Below are 18,053 nucleotides of genomic sequence, written 5' to 3' on the forward strand. Positions count from 1 at the left end.
TGCATTCTGTATGTGTATTTGGGTCCCATTTCCAAGACATTTCATTAGAATATGCAATTATTCCAAAATACGGAATATTCCGATATCCAAAATACCCCTGGTCCCAAGCATTTTGGATATGGGAGACTCAACCTGTAATTAGGTTTATAAGCACATGCAACAGAAACACGACCAATGCTATCCAGTTCCAGTGGTGCAAATGCACTTTTCCATGTCTGGCTGAATTAGGATTATTTGCAAGGAAAATCATGTTACAAAACATTGCCCTGAATTACTGTATAACTCCCTATATTCCACCTTCTAGATGTAGGACTGCATGATAACTGTACCCAATCGAACTAAGGGCCTGATTCAGAGCCGTTCGCTATTTGCGGTCGTTCGTTCAAAAACAAGGGGTGGCTATTCAAATGATCCGTTCGCAAATTGCAGTCTGTTCACACCTCTAAGTCTGAACGAGCGAGCAAAACATACGCTCGTTTATTTGTTAAAAACGCCCCCTGGCCGCTCGCACCATACGTCATGTCCGCTATTTATTAGATTAATCGAGTACATCGACCAGCGTATGAACTGCTCGCTATTCTTGTGGTTGGTTTTTGCTACCACAATTTTGCGAACAGTTCTGGCTTAAAAAAAACCCAGTGACGTGGTCAATGACGCTGCTGTTTTAAATATGCACACCCATAAAACGCCCGTTTTGACCTTTAAGCACGCCTGCGTTCTGATTTCCACTCCCCGTTTTCAAGCACCTTCCCCTGTTACCACCCACATACGCCTCATCCTGTCACTCAAATTATCAGGCATTCGCTATTTTGCGAGCACATGAATTTCGGCCGCACTGACTGGTTCGCGCATGCGTATAACGATCCGTACGCATGCGCAGATGTGCGAACATCGCTCGGAACGAGCGTACTGCCGCTAGCGAGTGGCTCTGAATGAGGGCCTAAATGTGTAGAAGGAATCTGCCTTGCTTTTCACCTATTTGATAGGTGAAGGAAAGGAGATTAGATTTCAGCTCTGTGTGCTAATTGGTTTGATATCAAGTACATTCTTTAAGCTCTATTCAATTCAACATAAATTGAATAGCGCCGGGAAGGCTGACTAAGGATTTCTTCTTGCATCCCTCCTGGGCTTACGAGCAGAAATCCTACAAAACTACAGGCACAATGCTATTTTCTGCCCTTAGCGCCGCGGAAACAGCATCGCACCAGGCAGTTTAGTCAGAGAATGCTGGTTCAGGCAACTAAACACCATGTTTAAGGTGCGAGAACCGGCATTCTCTGACAAAACAGCGCGCTGAATTGAATAGCTCCGGGAGCTCCTTCCCAGCGCTATTCAATTTGCGTTCAATTTAATCAAGCCCTTTGTCATATTAAGCCATCAGTCTCTATTTGTCCCACAGTAGCACCAAGGTTCAATGAAGCAGAAAGCATTGGCCTGTCATTAGATTTTTTTATTTTATTTATTGAGGTTGTTCTCAGTACTGAAAAACTATGAGATGATGCAAAATTAGGTATTTACCCAACTGCGATTTAAGACCAAATGTATAAAACCCACATGCTGCAGTTCTTGCAATGCAGATACGCTGGACTTATCAGGATAAAGCAAAGTATATTTCACATTTTACTAGGTCACCTGGCAACCCCCAAATAAATGATTTTATAGGATTATTTGTCTGCCTTCTGCATTTGACTTGTTTCACTTGAGATCCGGTCTACAGATCTACAGTAAAAAGGTTGACAATGTCTAGATAGACACCAGATGTTAGACAGTCAATAGGTCAACAGGGACAAAAGGTCGACACACTACAGGTCAGCATGTAAGAAGGTAGACAGGTACAAATGGTCGACAGGGTCAAAAGGTCGAGAGAGATATATATATATATATATATATATATATATATTTATTTATTTTTTTAAGGTTAGGCACTTATCCCGATGGTTAGTTAGGCAATTACCCTGATGGTTAGGCACCAGGAGGGAGGGTTAGGCACTAGAAAGGACAGTTGGGGTCAGGCACCTACCCTGACTGTTAGCGTTAAGCACCAGGAGAGAGGGTTATGGTGAAGATGAGGGTTAGAAAAAAAAACAAAAACCATGTGTTGACCATTTTCATGTCGACCGTTTGTGGCAAACTTTTGACCCTGTCGACCATTTGTACCTGGCGACCTTCTTATATGCTGACCTTTAGTGTGTCGCAATTTTGTCGACCTATTGACTGTCCATCACCTGGTGTCTTATCTAGACATTGTCGACCTTTCTACTTTAGATCTTTCAATCCACACCCGTTTCACTTATAAGAACTGTTTCTGTTAATTAAACAAAAAAATTGCAGGTGTGAGCCAGACCAGAAAACAGCAGCAATGAGACCTGGGCAAGGTACCAGACATCAGACTAAAACGGAGCCTTTGAAGATGGTGTGCAATAAAAACCAGGGTGCTGCTCAGATCATGCGAAAAAGAGTGTATATCCACTTACACACTCAACATAACATAATTCCAGACATGCCAACATTACTCCAATGTCATATTCAGTTATTTCCTTACTATATAACGTTACCTGTAAGTATCACTGGGTGGAACAGCTTGCATAAAGTACAGAGCAGCTGTGCGGGCCCTCCAGTGCCATTTCTTAGCTGGGAGACTATACAGAACACAGCCTTCAATGTCTTGTAGAAGCATGTCCATAAGCTGCTTGTGCGACCCTCCATAAAATGCCTCTATCAACAGTCTGCTCATCTCTGGCTATTTCCAATCTGTTCTGATCCCTGAAATGTAAAGAGGATAAATCATCACGAAATGCTACATGCACTGTGATCTATGTATAGTGTTATAGCCTGGTGCCCATACTCATAAGCTGGAACTTCCATGCACAGTATGGGCACCCAGGATCCATGTAATAATATTAATTATCATAACAACAATATGCATATACTGCATGGGCAAGATCGTTTATTCGGGACCAGGTATAAGGAAAGCACTGCTTAATGACGTATGTGGAACTACAAGTTCAAGCACCCCGTCTTCTACAAACACCCAGGCAGTGATGCTACAAGATACAGTGTTCCCTGTCAACCAAAGGTTACATGGCATACTGATACTAGCAGTCCAAGTCAGGCTGGGCATACTGGGGCTTGTAGTACCACGCCAGCTGAGCTTGGAACAGTCACATGACCACCAGATTGCACCCTCATGCGCCGGCGGAACACGTCACCTGGAGTGACACCGGGCAAATACCGGGCAGGCCATCACAGCGTGCAGTGCTCCGTACCTACACGCTACCTTTGCGCATGCGTCTTCGTCATAACTCGCGCTCCACTCTACGTCCCGTAGCTCCGCCCCTTCCCTTACGTAGGCGGTTGGCTTGAATGGGGCTGCCTGCTGTGGCGCTGCCTGTGCTGCTGGGTAACGTAGAAAGGGCGACCGAATACAGCACGTCACGAAGAAGCCAGGGCTAATTCACAGCATAGCATGTGACGTCACCAGCGCATCACTATAACATATCATGCAGATGCAATACATGAGATTTGGGCACGGAGAGAGAGGGCTGCACAGTCTTTGGCATTGGCTCTGCTGCTGTGTGGAACTAAAAGTCCCATCAATTGCTTATCAGCAGGAGGAACACAGGTTATTACTCCCTGGCAGCCAACCCCAAAACCCATTCACAAGTAATTACAGTACATGTGATTTATCCACTGTATGCCATGTGCTGCTACCTACTTTACATGGTCCCATCAATTGATTAAACGTTTTAAGAATAGGATATTACCTATGTATTGTTTTTATGTTTTATAACTGGATTGTGAATTAGTTATGTGAGTTCTTGGCGTGCAGTGAACCAGAGCTAAATTCCGGGTATAGGGTTGTGTACTTGGCCAATAAAGATGATTCTGATCTTTGAAAGGACCACCCTATCTCCGTACATCCTGCTCCACATGGGTAGTAAGTAAACTTATCTACTCACCTGGGAATAGACTGGAGACAGCAGAATATTGGGGTGTTCTCCTGGCCTCCTTGGTTGGACCACCTCCCGCATCCTGCCACCTCCCCTGGTGAAGTTGGTGATAAGCGATTTGATGCAATTGGCGCCATCATGGCTGTGCTTTGTAAAATTGATAATCATGGCATTGTGCAGCTGGAGTTGAGCCACAGTAACACAAATCATATTGTCACAACCCAGCACTTGCCCTTGTGAATCCTGGGCCTGATTCATTACGGATCACTTTCTACTTCAGGGTCCATAGGGGGTCCACAGGGTTGACCTTGGGGTATAGCTGGATCTGGATCCACGGGCACCACGCAGTTAAAGCTTTGCTGCTCCCAGGATGCACTTGGGTCCGTCCTCCTCTATACCCCGGCCACAGGCACCTCAGTTTTAGTTGGTGCCCGGCCGGAGTCGGGTCACCCTGTCGCAGTGGGGCTGCAGGAGCAGCCCCTAAGCTTTATTTTAAAAGAGAAATTTTTTATTTTTTTCTTCTTTTTTTTTTTTACACTTTTAGAGCGGCAGCAACAGACTGTCCTTTAGGACGTCCACGCTGCCGCTCCTCCCCGCTGGCGCCGCGACGCCAGTACAGCTCTGGGGATCGCGGCGGGACCCCAGAGCCTGTACTAGCCGGGCTCTGGGGACTCCCTTGACTGCTGCCGGACGCGACGGGGATCAGGTAAGCCGCGGGTCGCCGCGTGCGGCGGCCCGCGGATACTTTAATGCAGTCAGGAGCCTCCGGTCTCTGGGGACAGACCGGAGGCGCTAGCGGCGGCGGCGGGCTCCCCCTCAATTGAGGAATACCCCGCGTGTCCGCTAGACCACCAGGGTATCAGGCTGGTAGCGGGACCGGCAACCCGGGGGTTAATTGCTAGCCAGGGGAGGCAGCCTTCCCTGTCTAGCGGCTCCTCCCCTCAGCTCAGCGCGCCTTTCAACTAGCAGTCTGGCGTCGCTGAGCTGCTCTTATCTCTCGGCCACTCCTCCTCTGAGGTCTCCGGTGGCCATCTTTACTGGCACATCGCAGACTCCCAGGCGGTATCAAGTGGACCGGTCCCCCTGTGTACCTCTCCCCTGCTAAAGGACAGTGTACACAGCGCTATAGCCCTCCCAGACACTGAATCTGGGCGGTTGATTGTAGCGGAAGGTGCAGTGAGTATAACTTTTCTGCATTGTATGTGACTATTGCTAGTGCTGCCTGTCTGTGACTTATTCTCCTTACTGTCAGCTTATAACTATCCCTTTCCTTCTCCTACGGCCCGGCAGGTGTGTGGGGGAAGGGCGTTTTTCTGAGACCCTCACATATATAAAACACGTATTTGTGGGGTCAGTCACATACTGTTGTGTGCTACACAGTACCATTTCTGGGCTGTTGTTTCGCATACTGGTGAGTGCGCGGGTGTTAAAACCGTAATTCCTCTGGTGATACCTATTTCTTGTGTATTTACGGTATCATGTCGGATGAGGAGACTGAGCGCTCTGTGGCTCCTGTGTTATTTTCCTGCAGACGCTGTGCTGCTGGAGTTGATGGGGAGGACTTATCTCAGGATGGTCTGTGCGGGCGGTGCCAGCTGGTACCGGGCCCCTCCAACCCCCCTGTATCACAGGACCCTCCTTGGGCGATGTTTTCACAGGTGCTGGCGTCTATTGCGGACCGGTTATCGGTCCCATCAGCGGTCCCTTCTAGGGCGTTACCGCAGCCCACCATCTCCCATTCCCCGAGGGTTCCACAAATGTTGCGGTCTTCCCCCGGGGCCCAGACTGTGGATCATTACTCGGGACTGCCTGTGTATGTGCAGTCTTCCCCAGGGACGTGTCAGTCTGTAGTGCCTTTGCAGAGTGTTGCTCCGACGGCTCCTCCGCCTTGGGTGGATGTTCTATCCAGCTCCGTACAGAGTCTGGCGGCTTCATCCTCGGCGTTTCAGTCTATGTTGCAAGGTGATGTGCCACCAAGGGTGTCTAAACGTCCGGTTGTGAGTTCACTAGCTGCGCAGTTGTCGGACTCGGAAGTGTCCTCAGATGATGGAGAAATCCATGAGGACTCTGACTCTGATGTCATGGGGCAGGAGGTGGAAGCTAAGTCCTCCATTAATGTTCCAGCCTTAGTTAGGGCGGTGCGGGCTATCCTACATGTTGAGGATGATGCGCCGGCTCCTAGGTCGAAGTTTCCTAATTTTAAAAAGGCCAAGGTGACCTCAACTGTGTTCCCCCTGTCTGATCAATTATCGGATCATATGGCGGCGGCCTGGCAATTACCTAGTAAGAGGTTCCATCCACAGAAAAGGTTGGCGGCGAACTATCCTTTTCCTGAAGCTCATTGCAGGAAATGGGAAACTCCGCCGGCGGTGGATTCCCACGTTACCCGCTTGATCAAAAGCGCGACGTTGCCATTGCCGTCTATCTCCTCTTTGAAGGATCCCACGGACAGGAAGGTGGAGACTTGTTTAAAGTCCATTTATTCTCTTTCCGGGGCGGTGGCTCGCCCGTCCATGGCTATCTCCTGGGTGGCTAAAGCCATTGAGGCATGGGCCAATGCCTTGGAGGATACCTTTCCTGATGAGGCTCCGGATATCCAGAGAGCGTTAGTGGGACAGATGCGGGATGCAGCTTCCTATATTGGGGAAGCGTCTTTGGATGCCAGCCTGCTCACTTCTAGGGTGTCGGCTGCAGCGGTATTTGCTCGGCGCTCCCTGTGGCTGAGGTCCTGGAGGGCTGATGCAGATTCAAAAAAGGGTCTGGAGGCTTTGCCTTTTAATGGTGATTTACTATTTGGTCCGGATTTGGACAGAATAGTGGATACTTTGGCTAAGTCCAAGTCGGCTTTTCTCCCTTCGGCCTCTGCGCCGGCTAAGGTGAGGAGCTCTGCCTTTCGGTCCTTTCGGGTTCAGGGTAAGGCCAAGGGCCAGTCCTTCCCGAGACATTCGGCGACCAAGGCCGCACCCAAGCCCAAGAAGCAGGCATGGAGTGCTCGGCGCCCTTCTTCCAAGCAGGAGGATAAGCCTGATGGGACGGGCCTCTCTCTGGGGGACCCCAGAGTGGGAGGCCGACTTCTCCAATTCGCCCAGTGTTGGCACAATACCACCACGGATGCCTGGGTTCGAGAAGTAGTCTCTCAGGGGTACGCCCTGTCTTTTCGGTTCAGGCCGCCCCACCAGTTTTTCTGTACGAGTCCTTCTCTGGACAAGACCAAAGCTGGTCAGATTCAGGTAGCTATAGAATCCTTGCTACAAGCAGGGGTCATTGTTCCCGTTCCGCAGTCTCAGCGCGGGACGGGGTACTATTCTACTCTGTTTCTGGTACAGAAACCCAATGGTTCTCATCGCCCTATCCTGAATTTGAAGTCTCTGAACAGATACCTCAGAGTTCCCAGGTTCAGGATGGAAACGTTACGTTCCATCATTCTGGCGATGGAACCCGGGGATTATATGGTCTCCCTCGATATCCAGGACGCATATCTCCATGTGCCCATAGCACCGGCACATCAGCGGTATCTGAGGTTTGCTATCCTGAAACATCACTACCAATTTCGGGCGTTGCCTTTTGGCCTTTCCATGGCTCCGAGGGTGTTCACCAAGGTGATGGCGGTTATGGCTGCCCACCTTCGGGGTCAGGGTCTACGTCTGTTGCCGTACCTGGACGATCTTCTGCTGCTGGCGAGCTCCCCGGAGGTGCTTCTTCGACATCTCCACCTGACCATTGCTTGTCTTCAAGCACACGGGTGGTTGATAAACTGGAAGAAGTCCTCCCTGATTCCATCACAGCGGATGGTTCATTTGGGAGCCCTGCTGGATTCTCGTCAGCAGCGGATTTTCCTGACTCCAGAGAAGGTCTCCTCCCTGCAGCTGCGGATACACAGTTGCCTGAGCAGTTGCCGCCTGTCGGTCCATTCAGCTATGAGAGTTCTGGGGTCCATGGTGTCGACATTCGACATGGTGGAATTTGCCCAGTTCCATTCCCGGCCCCTGCAGGGGCTGATTCTATCGGAATGGAACGGGTTACCTCACCGGATCCGCTCTCAGATGCTGGTGTTGTCCGCGGAGGTTCGGCAGTCTTTGGCTTGGTGGCTTCAGACGGTGCATCTGGTCGAGGGGCGCCCCTTTTGGATCCCGGACTGGGTCCTGCTCACGACGGATGCCAGTCTTCGGGGTTGGGGGGCAGTGACCGGCTCATTATCGCTTCAGGGTCGTTGGTCCGCGGAAGAAGCACTTCTCCCCATCAACATCCTGGAACTGCGGGCTGTGTACAGGGCCCTGCAGTCGTCCGGCCCCGCTCTTCACGGAAGGGCGGTTCAGGTGCAGTCCGACAACGCCACCACGGTGGCGTACATCACCAAGGGGGAACTCGCAGTCGGGCAGCAATGTCGGAGGTGTCTCGCATTCTTGCTTGGGCGGAGTGTCATGTTCCAGCGATCTCGGCAGTCTTCATTCCCGGAGTCCTCAATTGGGAGGCGGACTTCCTCAGCCGTCACGATGTGCATCCCGGGGAATGGTCGCTTCACCCAGAGGTGTTTCAGCTACTCGTGGACAGGTGGGGGCTGCCGGAGCTGGACTTGATGGCCTCCCGTCACAATCACAAGTTGCCCGTTTACGGGTCAAGGACAAGAGACGCAGGCGCCTGTCTGGTAGACGCTCTGTCGGTGAAATGGACGTTTCACCTGGCGTATCTGTTTCCTCCGATATCCTTACTTCCTCGGGTTCTGCGGAAATTCAAGCAGGACGGCGGCACGCTCGTGCTGGTGGCTCCGGCGTGGCCCAGACGTCCTTGGTACTCCGATCTGAGGTGCCTCTCCATCGACGCTCCGTACCTTCTTCCTCAGCGTCGGGACCTGTTGTCTCAGGGGCCCTGCCTTTACCCGGATCTGGGTCGGCTGTCTTTGACGGCGTGGCTCTTGAGACAGCCGTCTTGAGGTCTAGGGGTTTCTCCAGTTCAGTGATTGGTACCATGCTTAGGGCACGCAAGCCTGCCTCCGCGCGGATTTACCACAGGGTGTGGCGCACTTATTTTCAATGGTGTGAATCCAGAAACTATGATCCGCAGGTGTTCCGGGTTTCCAGAATCTTGGAATTTCTTCAATCGGGTTTGGACCTCGGCTTACGCCTGGCCTCTCTGAAGGTTCATGTGTCTGCTTTGTCCGTGTGGTTTCAGCGACGGATTGCTAAACTGCCAGATGTTTACACCTTTTTCCAAGGTGTTCTCAGGATCCAGCCTCCCTTCGTGCCTCCGGTGGCTCCGTGGGACTTGACGGTGGTACTGAGGGTCTTGCAGGGTCCTCCTTTTGAGCCGCTTGAGTCGGTGGAGCTCAAGTGGCTGACGTTTAAGACCATTTTTCTCCTGGCAATTGCTTCGGCCAGGAGGGTTTCAGAATTGGGGGCGCTTTCCTGTCGCCCTCCTTTTCTGATTTTTCACCAGGACAGGGCAGTGCTCCGCACGCGTCCTGAGTTTTTGCCCAAAGTGGTTTCAAAGTTCCACATTAATCAGGAACTTGTTGTGCCAGCTTTTCAGTCACCTGATCTTTCGGCTGGTGAGGCTTCCTTGGATGTGGTCCGGGCACTTAGAATCTATGTGGACCGGACTGCTTCGGTTAGGAAGTCGGATTCTTTGTTTGTCCTCTTTGGTTTTCACAAGAGGGGTTGGCCTGCCAACAAGCAAACGTTAGCCCGTTGGCTTCGTTCCGTTATTTGTGAGGCTTATGCACAGGAGGGTTTACCTGTGCCAGCCTCTGTTAAGGCTCATTCCACTCGTTCTGTGGGTCCCTCTTGGGCTGCTAGACGTGGCGCCTCCGCTGTTCAGCTGTGTAAGGCGGCTACTTGGTCTTCAATTCAGACGTTTTTGAGGTTTTATGCGTTTGACACCTTCGCCTCTCAGGATGCATCCTTTGGGCGCCGGGTACTCCTTTCAGCACAGGAGCGTCCCCGCCCTTAGTTGAACTGCTTTGGGACATCCCCAAGGTCAACCCTGTGGACCCCCTATGGACCCTGAAGTAGAAAACAAGAGATATGGTAAGAACTTACCTTTGTTATCTCTGTTTCTACGAAGTCCATAGGGTCCACAGGGCGCCCGCCCTGACGCACCTGGCTTCAAATGGGCTGTGTGGCTGGTCACCGGTTTTCCGTCTCCCATTTCTGTGAGTATGGTTTCTTGTGTGTTCCAGTCTTCCTTCTCTCTGTTTAGTCTCCTCCTCCGGCCTTAGCTGCTTACCAACTGAGGTGCCTGTGGCCGGGGCGGGGTATAGAGGAGGACGGACCCAAGTGCATCCTGGGAGCAGCAAAGCTTTAACTGCGTGGTGCCCGTGGATCCAGATCCAGCTATACCCCAAGGTCAACCCTGTGGACCCTATGGACTTCGTAGAAACAGAGATAACAAAGGTAAGTTCTTACCATATCTCTTGTTATTGTGATCACGGCTGCGTTTACGCATGCAGATCTGCTGTGAAAATATGCCAATGAATGTAATCGCAAAGCCAGCATTGAAATGCCCATTACCACTATCTCACATCCATAATACCTTGCAGTCCTGCGTATACATCGGGAACATCGAGTAACATCGGCCCGTCACACACAATTAAAACAGGTCAGAAATTGCTGACCTCGTCGTACGCAGTGAGCACTCAAGCTGTGTATGCCGTCGCAGTGGCTAATTTATGCACGCCCATACAACGGTGTTCAAATGGACTGGCACGTCTGCATTTGTCCGACCACTCCCCTGTCACCACCCCAAACCCTGACTACCTATCACTCACTCTGTGATGGCTTTCCGTGGTCTGCGTGATTGCAGAGCGATGGCAATGCTGTCGCCGCGCACGCAGTGCAATGCATGCGCAGTACACAACAATTGCCAGTTTGCACATACTATCGCAACAGCGATCCATGCTGAATCAGGCCCCCTATTGGAATCTGATATAGAGAAGTTCTGATAATAGAAAAGTATGGTAGTAAATAGCCCGTCTTACTTGAAGTGAGGACACATGGTGCAATAAGTCAATAAGTAGTTTACTAGATCTCTTGAACAGATTGCAATACTACTTCTATGATATTTATAAAATGCTATTCCAGTAAGAAATACATTGAGAGTTACATCATCGGTTGCCTATATAGATTAACTTTTAGACATCTTTAATATCAGTTAATTTTATTATTTACACCAACTAGTAGGACCATAGATACTTCTCCAGTGTGACCTCGTCACCTCTCCTGGATATACTCAGGGCCTGATTCAGACCCGGACGCTAAGAAGCGTTTGCTCGTAGCTGCCGATGGTTCGCATTGTGTGCATACGTATGCATCCCAGTGTGCGTGCGCAAACCACTGTGAAAGATCGGGAAGTGTTCGCTCGCCCAACATAAGCAGCCCAGCTGAATGAGTGACAGGTCAAGCCTTTTATGGGTGGCAATGGGCTGGCCACTAGAAACGGGGGAGTGGAGGTGTGAACGCAGGCGTGCCTGAGCGTCTTAACGCCATTTCAGAGGCGTGCATAATTAACAGGCAGCGTCACCTGGCTGGTTTTTACACTGAAGTGCTTGCGGCAGGGTATAGTCAACCTCAAGCGCTGCGAATGCTCCCGATGTACCGATGGTTACATACACTTCCTGGAGATGACGTGCACAAGTGGGCGTCTTAAGACAGGCTGGTGGGCGTCTGCATACACAAAGCGATCGCATGCCAAGTCATAGTGGGCATGCTTATGCCTTGCCGTGCGATCAACTGCCTTGCTGGGTGTGTTCTGGATTTGCATACGCTAAGAACGAGCGTATGCATCTAGTGACCAGGTCTGAATCAGGCCCTCAGTCATCTTACTCAAACAATCTACAGTATGTAGGGTGAATTAATGGTTAAGGGAATTCTCATATTTAAAGGGATGGTGTATGTAGAAGATACACCATAAAACTATTTTGAGACGTGCCATTATTATTACTATGTATACTTTGAAAATACATTTTTGGTTCAAAGACTAAAGGAATTGGAACCAATTTTACAATAAAAACAGAGGAGAGGTGTAGAAATGACAAGGTAAATGAACGCACACTGCTAGCAAATGAACAGGCAAGTCCAGTAAATTAATAATATGATTTAAGCCGTGTACACATTACACAATGTGTGTACCGCGCCGACCCACCATACGACGGACGACATATCGTGTGGTCGTTTGACACTGCACGATCGGTGAACGACTGCACAATATGTCGTTTTCAAGCCGCATCCACAAGCATGGGGTTGTTCATCAAATTGACAGATTGAGTTCGATCTGTCGATGTGATAAACGACCCCGCGGGAGCGCGCATGGTTGCTCATAATGGGTACACACTTGCCGATGTGGACGATATATCGGCCCGATCTGCCGGATTGGGTGACATATTGTCTAGTGCGTACCAACCTTTATTTCAATAAAACGTAGTCACTAGATCTAATCTAAAGCTGGGTACACACTAAACGATGAGTCTACCCAGCGATGCAACACACAACCCAGCTACCAACGGGCCGACATCCGATATGTTGCCCCCCCGCATAGCGCTGCATGGGGTCATTAGCCGCATCGCCTGATCTTACGTGCTGCACATAAGAGCAGGTGAGGTGGCTGACGACACCACGGAGCGCGCACTACACGATGTAGTGTATACACACTACACATTTTTTAGCGATTTGTCATCCAATGTGTCGGGATTGGCCAAATCGTTAAAGACATTGTGTAGTGTGTACCAAGCTTAAGATTGTTTGCATTAAAGTTACTCTATTATACTGGAAACTGTTATTTCACTGTTAGTGTGCATTCACTGGCTGATTCCCCTAAGTCAGACTAAAACTTGGGATAATTTTACTAAGCATCGATTTTGGGTTTTTCTGCAATTTTCTTTCGGATTTGCACATCAGAGATTTACTAAAGGAAAATGTGACTGTAATTTGCAGAAAACCATGCAGCAATAGACGACCGGACCGAATATCTTTTTATTTATATAGATAAGTATGGGATCCACAGATTTACTGTACTAAGCATCATGTTTGTAGAACCCGCAGAAAATTCACAGCAGAATAGTAAAAAAAAAAATATAGACCTGCCTATGGCAGGCAAGTTTTGCTGAAGAAAACTGCACTGATCACTATGATCTGTGCAGGCTTTGTATTATGAATAAGGTTTAAGAGTGTAAAATTAGAAAAAAAAATGGTGTGGGGTCCCCCCTAAATGAATAACCAGCCCCGAACCGCTCCGCCTTTGCTGGATTTGGAAAATAGGCGTAAATAGCGCAGGGTTCCCCCTATTTTCCAAAAACTAGCATCAGGCTGAACCAGCCAGGGGATAACACTATAGCAGGGTCCCCCTGCCATACTGGTACCTAGCCCCAAACTGGTCAGCCCGGGACTGGAATCCCTCAGGTAGTTGGGACACCCTGACATTTAATATTTTGTACTGGCAAACTACAGGAGCCAGCGGGACTATAATGTCCGGACATGCTAGCAATTGTGGTTTGACAAGTGCCATCATGCCAGGGCAGGCTTGATGGGACTTGTAAGCCCCCTGTAAAATTAAAAGTATTTTACATTTTATTCACCATTATCCCCGCACCCACCTCAACAAGAAGGGCGGGGAAGAGCCCTGAGGTGATCCCTTCGGAGAGGGCATCCCATTTTTTTTTTTGAGGGGGGGGGGGCCGTCTGTACTACCCAAGGGATTACAGTACTGGGGTGACCAGTTTGGGGCTGGTTAACGGTAGGGCAGGGGGATACCACACCCTGTGTCTCTCTGCTATAACATTATCCCCTCTGCTGGTTCAGCCTGTGCTGGTTTTTGGAAAGTAGGTGGAGGCCCATGCCATTTTTTCCAATACCAGCCAAGACTAAGAGGTCAGAGGCTGGTTATGGAATTGGGGCGGGGACAGACATTTTTTTTTTAAATAATTTATTTAACTATTTGTTGACAGTGCCACCTAAGGAAGCCTACAGATTGATATGTGCAGTACTATAAATCTGCTACAGATTGACGGTGGATTCGTTCGAAAATGGGTATATCTGACAGGATTTTGGACTATTGACACATATCTGATGGTGAGTAAATACTGGATTTTTAGACAGCAATCCGATGGTGATGTCCAGGAGATGGCAATAGAAGGCAAACCTGATTCTTTGTAAATGGATCCGTCGGAGAATATAGTTAAAACGGCCTCCAACTAAGCATCTCACGAACAGCATGGAGAGGGTAATGGTCTTAGTTGGGGAATGGAACGGGATTAAAAATAATACATATTTAAAACTTACACCACAGTATGTCATAAGAATCATGCGATTCATGGGCCTGCACACGTGTATTTGCTAGCAGTGCACTCACCACGCTGCATTCTCTGATTTATGCATTGATTTTCTCAACTGACCCTACTTTCTATATTTCATGTTCAGAAACATTTTGATATTCCTCCTGTACTAATCATAACTTTTCAGAACTGATTTTCAGACCTTGGGCAGAGACAGACTAATGATGATGACATACGTGTTGGCACTGTGCTATCAAAGGGTGTGAGATACAAGGGGCCTGATTCAGAGGTGGACGCAATGCCGATGTTTGCGCAGTTGAGCGATTATTTGCTGCAGCGCAAAAAAATACTAAAAAGCCTGACGGCACATGCTTGCCACTGAGTGTGCACTGTTGCGTATGGGAGCTCTGGCATTCAGAACAGCGAAGTAAAATCATGGGTGGTGACCGGGAGGTTGTCTGAAGTGAATGCAAACAAAGACTGTGTCAGGGGTGTGTTATGGGAGTGTCAGGGGCGTGTAAGTGAATGCAGCTGCGTTCTCCAACACAGAGCTGCAGCCACAGAGGCCATGTTCATATGAATTTCAGAAGGAGTTACTACGTCTACTATAGGCAGGTGCCAGGGTCGAAGGTGCACGTGATAGTGCGCCGATGGTGGAGTGTTCAGAACCACTGGTGACATTGCACCATTCGCGGGCATTGAAAATGGGCGTGCCAGGGCTTGCACAGTCCGGCACATTCTAGTACACAAGGGAAGGCTGAAGCTTGCATTTACATATTATAGTCGCTGCGACTCTGCATAAAGTCATCATGGAGCTGCAATAGCGTGCACCTCTCAATCAGGCCCACAGATAGGTAAGGAGTGCTTCTATGAGTGTAGGGATACGCCATATCCTGAGGAGCTGTCCTGCAAAGTGGTCCTTTTGGGTCTCTCAGCACTGCCTTAATTAGGTGACATAGCACCAGGAGCGAGATATCCACAAATCACTGAATCATACTTGCCTAGTCTCTGATAACATAAGGGTTCTCCAGAATAGGACTGGCCATTGAACATCAATGGTTAGCAACCCCGGATGGCTAAAAAGCATCGTTGGTTAACCCCTTGATAGACCACCCATCTCCCAAATTTTTTGGGAATCCCACGGAATCCCAAAAAAAGGTTCACCATCCCGCATTCCGTTGACTTCATAGTGAAATGTGTGGGATGGGAGAGCGCAATTACGCAGTTCTCTTCATGGACCCGCAAAATGCTGCATTATGCCACAAGGGGGCATTACCTGGTGATGAGAAGTGCCCCCCCCCCCCCCCCCCACACACACACACACACACACACAGTGATCAGCCTCATCTCCTATCTGGAAATTCTCCTTGAGGGAATATTTTAATGCTACCAAGTAAGCAGTTAATTGAGTGGGAGATACAGTTTACACATTGTATTTTTAAAATGTGGATTTAGATATGAGCTGTGTAATTTAATAAACATCTTCCTCTATAAGCATTGATGACAACTTTTGCAAACATTGGGGCTGATTCTGAGTCGCACATAAGTCACAATGTGCACGGATCTCGCAGATTTTTTGCATATTGTACTTGCCCCAAAGAAAGAAATCAGCTTCCTAGATATGGGCGTGATTGGGTGGCATCCATGCAATCATACGGATCTGTTCTGTCATGGGCATGTAAGCCGACTTCCTTGCCCCATCGTAATGTGTGGACAGAGATGGGACGTCTTATTCAGACATTTCTGCACCCAGCATGGGGCCTGTGTAAGTCCTGATCCTAATGATGGCAGTTGCGGACGTGAGAACAGTGGGCGGGATAAGCTTCCACATTCTAGTATACACAGGTGGATTCTCACATTAACATAAACTAATAAGCAGGCAGTCGCAGCCATATGGAAAAGTGACCACGGATGCGTCCGACTCAATCAACCCGATTATTGGAGCTGCCTCTATTTATGAAGAAGTAGTTTTTACAATATCTGATATATCTGAAATAGAGGCATCTAGGCCATCTATCATTTTACAGTTTCATGTGAGGGGACGATACCAAAGTAAATAAAAATGAACATCCGAGTGGAGCTTTTTGCAATCAATACAACTTAACACCTGAGGAAGTGGTGATGCTTCAGCTCAATCAGTAAGAGGTGTGAGGAGATGCCCGCAGATAGCCAGTTGTCTGTATATTTATATGTATCGTCCACAAAACTTTAGATTGTGTCATATGCTTAGATCAGTTTTTGCTGTTTTAAAATGGACTTCTGTCTTTTGTTTCTTTTAGGTGTGAAAAAAGGAAAACATCTTCTATAGTGAGCGGCTGGTCCGCCTGAGCGGAAGTATGTAATATCTTATCACAGGCAGAGGCTTTTAGCGTTGGCGGTCAGCGTGTCGCTCAGCATTAGTATCACCTGTGTTAGCCGCATCAAGCCACAGAGCTTTCAGAGCCATGAAAACATGTTATGGGCATTTTAAGCTTAACTAGAGGTGAGAAGAGGCTTTGTCGTCTAATGCTTGTGCGCTGTGAGAAGTTAGACAGCACAAGTGACCTTACACATGTGGCAAAGTTGATGTGTCCTATTGATGTGTGGGAGAGTTTAGAATACAGAATGGCAAATGATTCCAGATCAGAGTAATCTCTCTGACAGTAATACCAAAGGATATTTCTACACACAGAAAATAGAAATGAATAGTAGATACATGTACAGTAAATGAAAGAAATACAACTCTTACCATTAAAGCCAGGTAATAAAGTGTTTTTAAAAGGTATGTTACCATGGAGCTGATGCAAAGGTGAATGTACACCTATTTGCTGGGTGAATCTAGCATGTTTTGGCACTGTTCATGCTCCGTAACGACGCGTTTAAGTACAGGCGATGCATACATTTTAAGAGAATGACAGTGGAATTGCAGACTATGCAGAGTTATTATTCTTATTACAGTTAATTTATATGTTGCACACATCTTCCACAGTGCTTTACAGAGAGTATTTGCCCATTCACATCAGTCCCTGTCCCAGTGGAGTCTACACTCTATGGGCCTCATTCAGAGATGTACGCAAACCCAATGGTTGTGTACATCTCTGCTGTTACAAGGTCTGAATGCGCAGGATCGGTATTGCGCATGAACCTGTCTTCTACTGCAAGATCTCTCGCAATTCCCCAAAGCGTAGCCTGATTGACAGGCTGCGACCGTTTGGGGGTGGGGAGTGTGTGGAGCCGGCCTGCGTTCCCAGATACAGAAGCACGTCGCACCCATTTTCTGGGAGTGCCGGGGCCAGGGTCAGTGACTTCTGCCCCAATGTATATGTGTGTACATCCATGTAAATGATTATGGGCCTGATTCATAGTTCTTCTCTGCTACATTTTTGTATGTACTGGTGTTGCAAAGGAGGCGCCTTGTGTAAATAGACGCCTCCTGCCGGCTTATGTGATCCATTGCTGCGTACCAAGGCTCAGCATCGGATCACTGTGCATAAACATCGGTGATATGAGTAGCCTTCAGGTTCCGTTGTGAGGAAGTTAAGCAGGAGGAGGGCAGACAGGGCGCGCAGCCACCCTCTCACTGCTGCTGCTACATTACACACACAGACCATTACAGAGAGGCGATGTCACCTGTTTTTGAGCACCTACTCAAGCTATGAGACTGCAGGAGACAAGACAGTAAGTCAGCACAAGGCCTCCAGAATCAATTCAGTGCAATCTAGAAGCAACTGATGGACCAGCCGTCGATCATCCATGCAACGTGTGGGGAACTAGGATGGCTGCCGGATCCCACAATGAGGTCAACCCTGCTGAAACTGCTTCCAGTCGTCACCCTAGACTAGTTCCATGTACATTTTGAGATG

General features: G+C 48.7%; 1 protein-coding gene and 1 long non-coding RNA gene across 14 annotated transcripts in view; one reads left to right on the forward strand and one right to left on the reverse strand.

Annotated features, from left to right (window-relative positions):
- Positions 1 to 18,053, reverse strand: part of QTMAN (queuosine-tRNA mannosyltransferase) — a 326,625-nt gene that overhangs the window by 275,847 nt on the left and 32,725 nt on the right. For 5 of the 13 annotated variants that reach the window (XM_088474929.1, XM_088474928.1, XM_088474930.1 and 2 more), the window contains exons 1-2: positions 3,210 to 3,302; positions 2,556 to 2,763 (exon numbers count right to left, since the gene is read on the reverse strand). In XM_088474929.1, the coding sequence (XP_088331055.1) occupies positions 2,556 to 2,734 (179 nt within the window). In that variant the 5' untranslated portion in view covers positions 2,735 to 2,763; positions 3,210 to 3,302. The other 8 variants (XM_088474925.1, XM_088474926.1, XM_088474920.1 and 5 more) reach the window with 8 other exon arrangements.
- Positions 3,571 to 16,945, forward strand: LOC148521679 (uncharacterized). The gene is made up of 3 exons (XR_015878810.1): positions 3,571 to 3,663; positions 13,885 to 14,008; positions 16,491 to 16,945. It is a non-coding gene; the product is annotated as an uncharacterized LOC148521679 (long non-coding RNA).

Source organism: Taudactylus pleione, unplaced genomic scaffold (assembly GCF_031769625.1).
Source record: "Taudactylus pleione unplaced genomic scaffold, aTauple2 ptg000156l, whole genome shotgun sequence".
Taxonomy (NCBI): domain Eukaryota; kingdom Metazoa; phylum Chordata; class Amphibia; order Anura; family Myobatrachidae; genus Taudactylus; species Taudactylus pleione.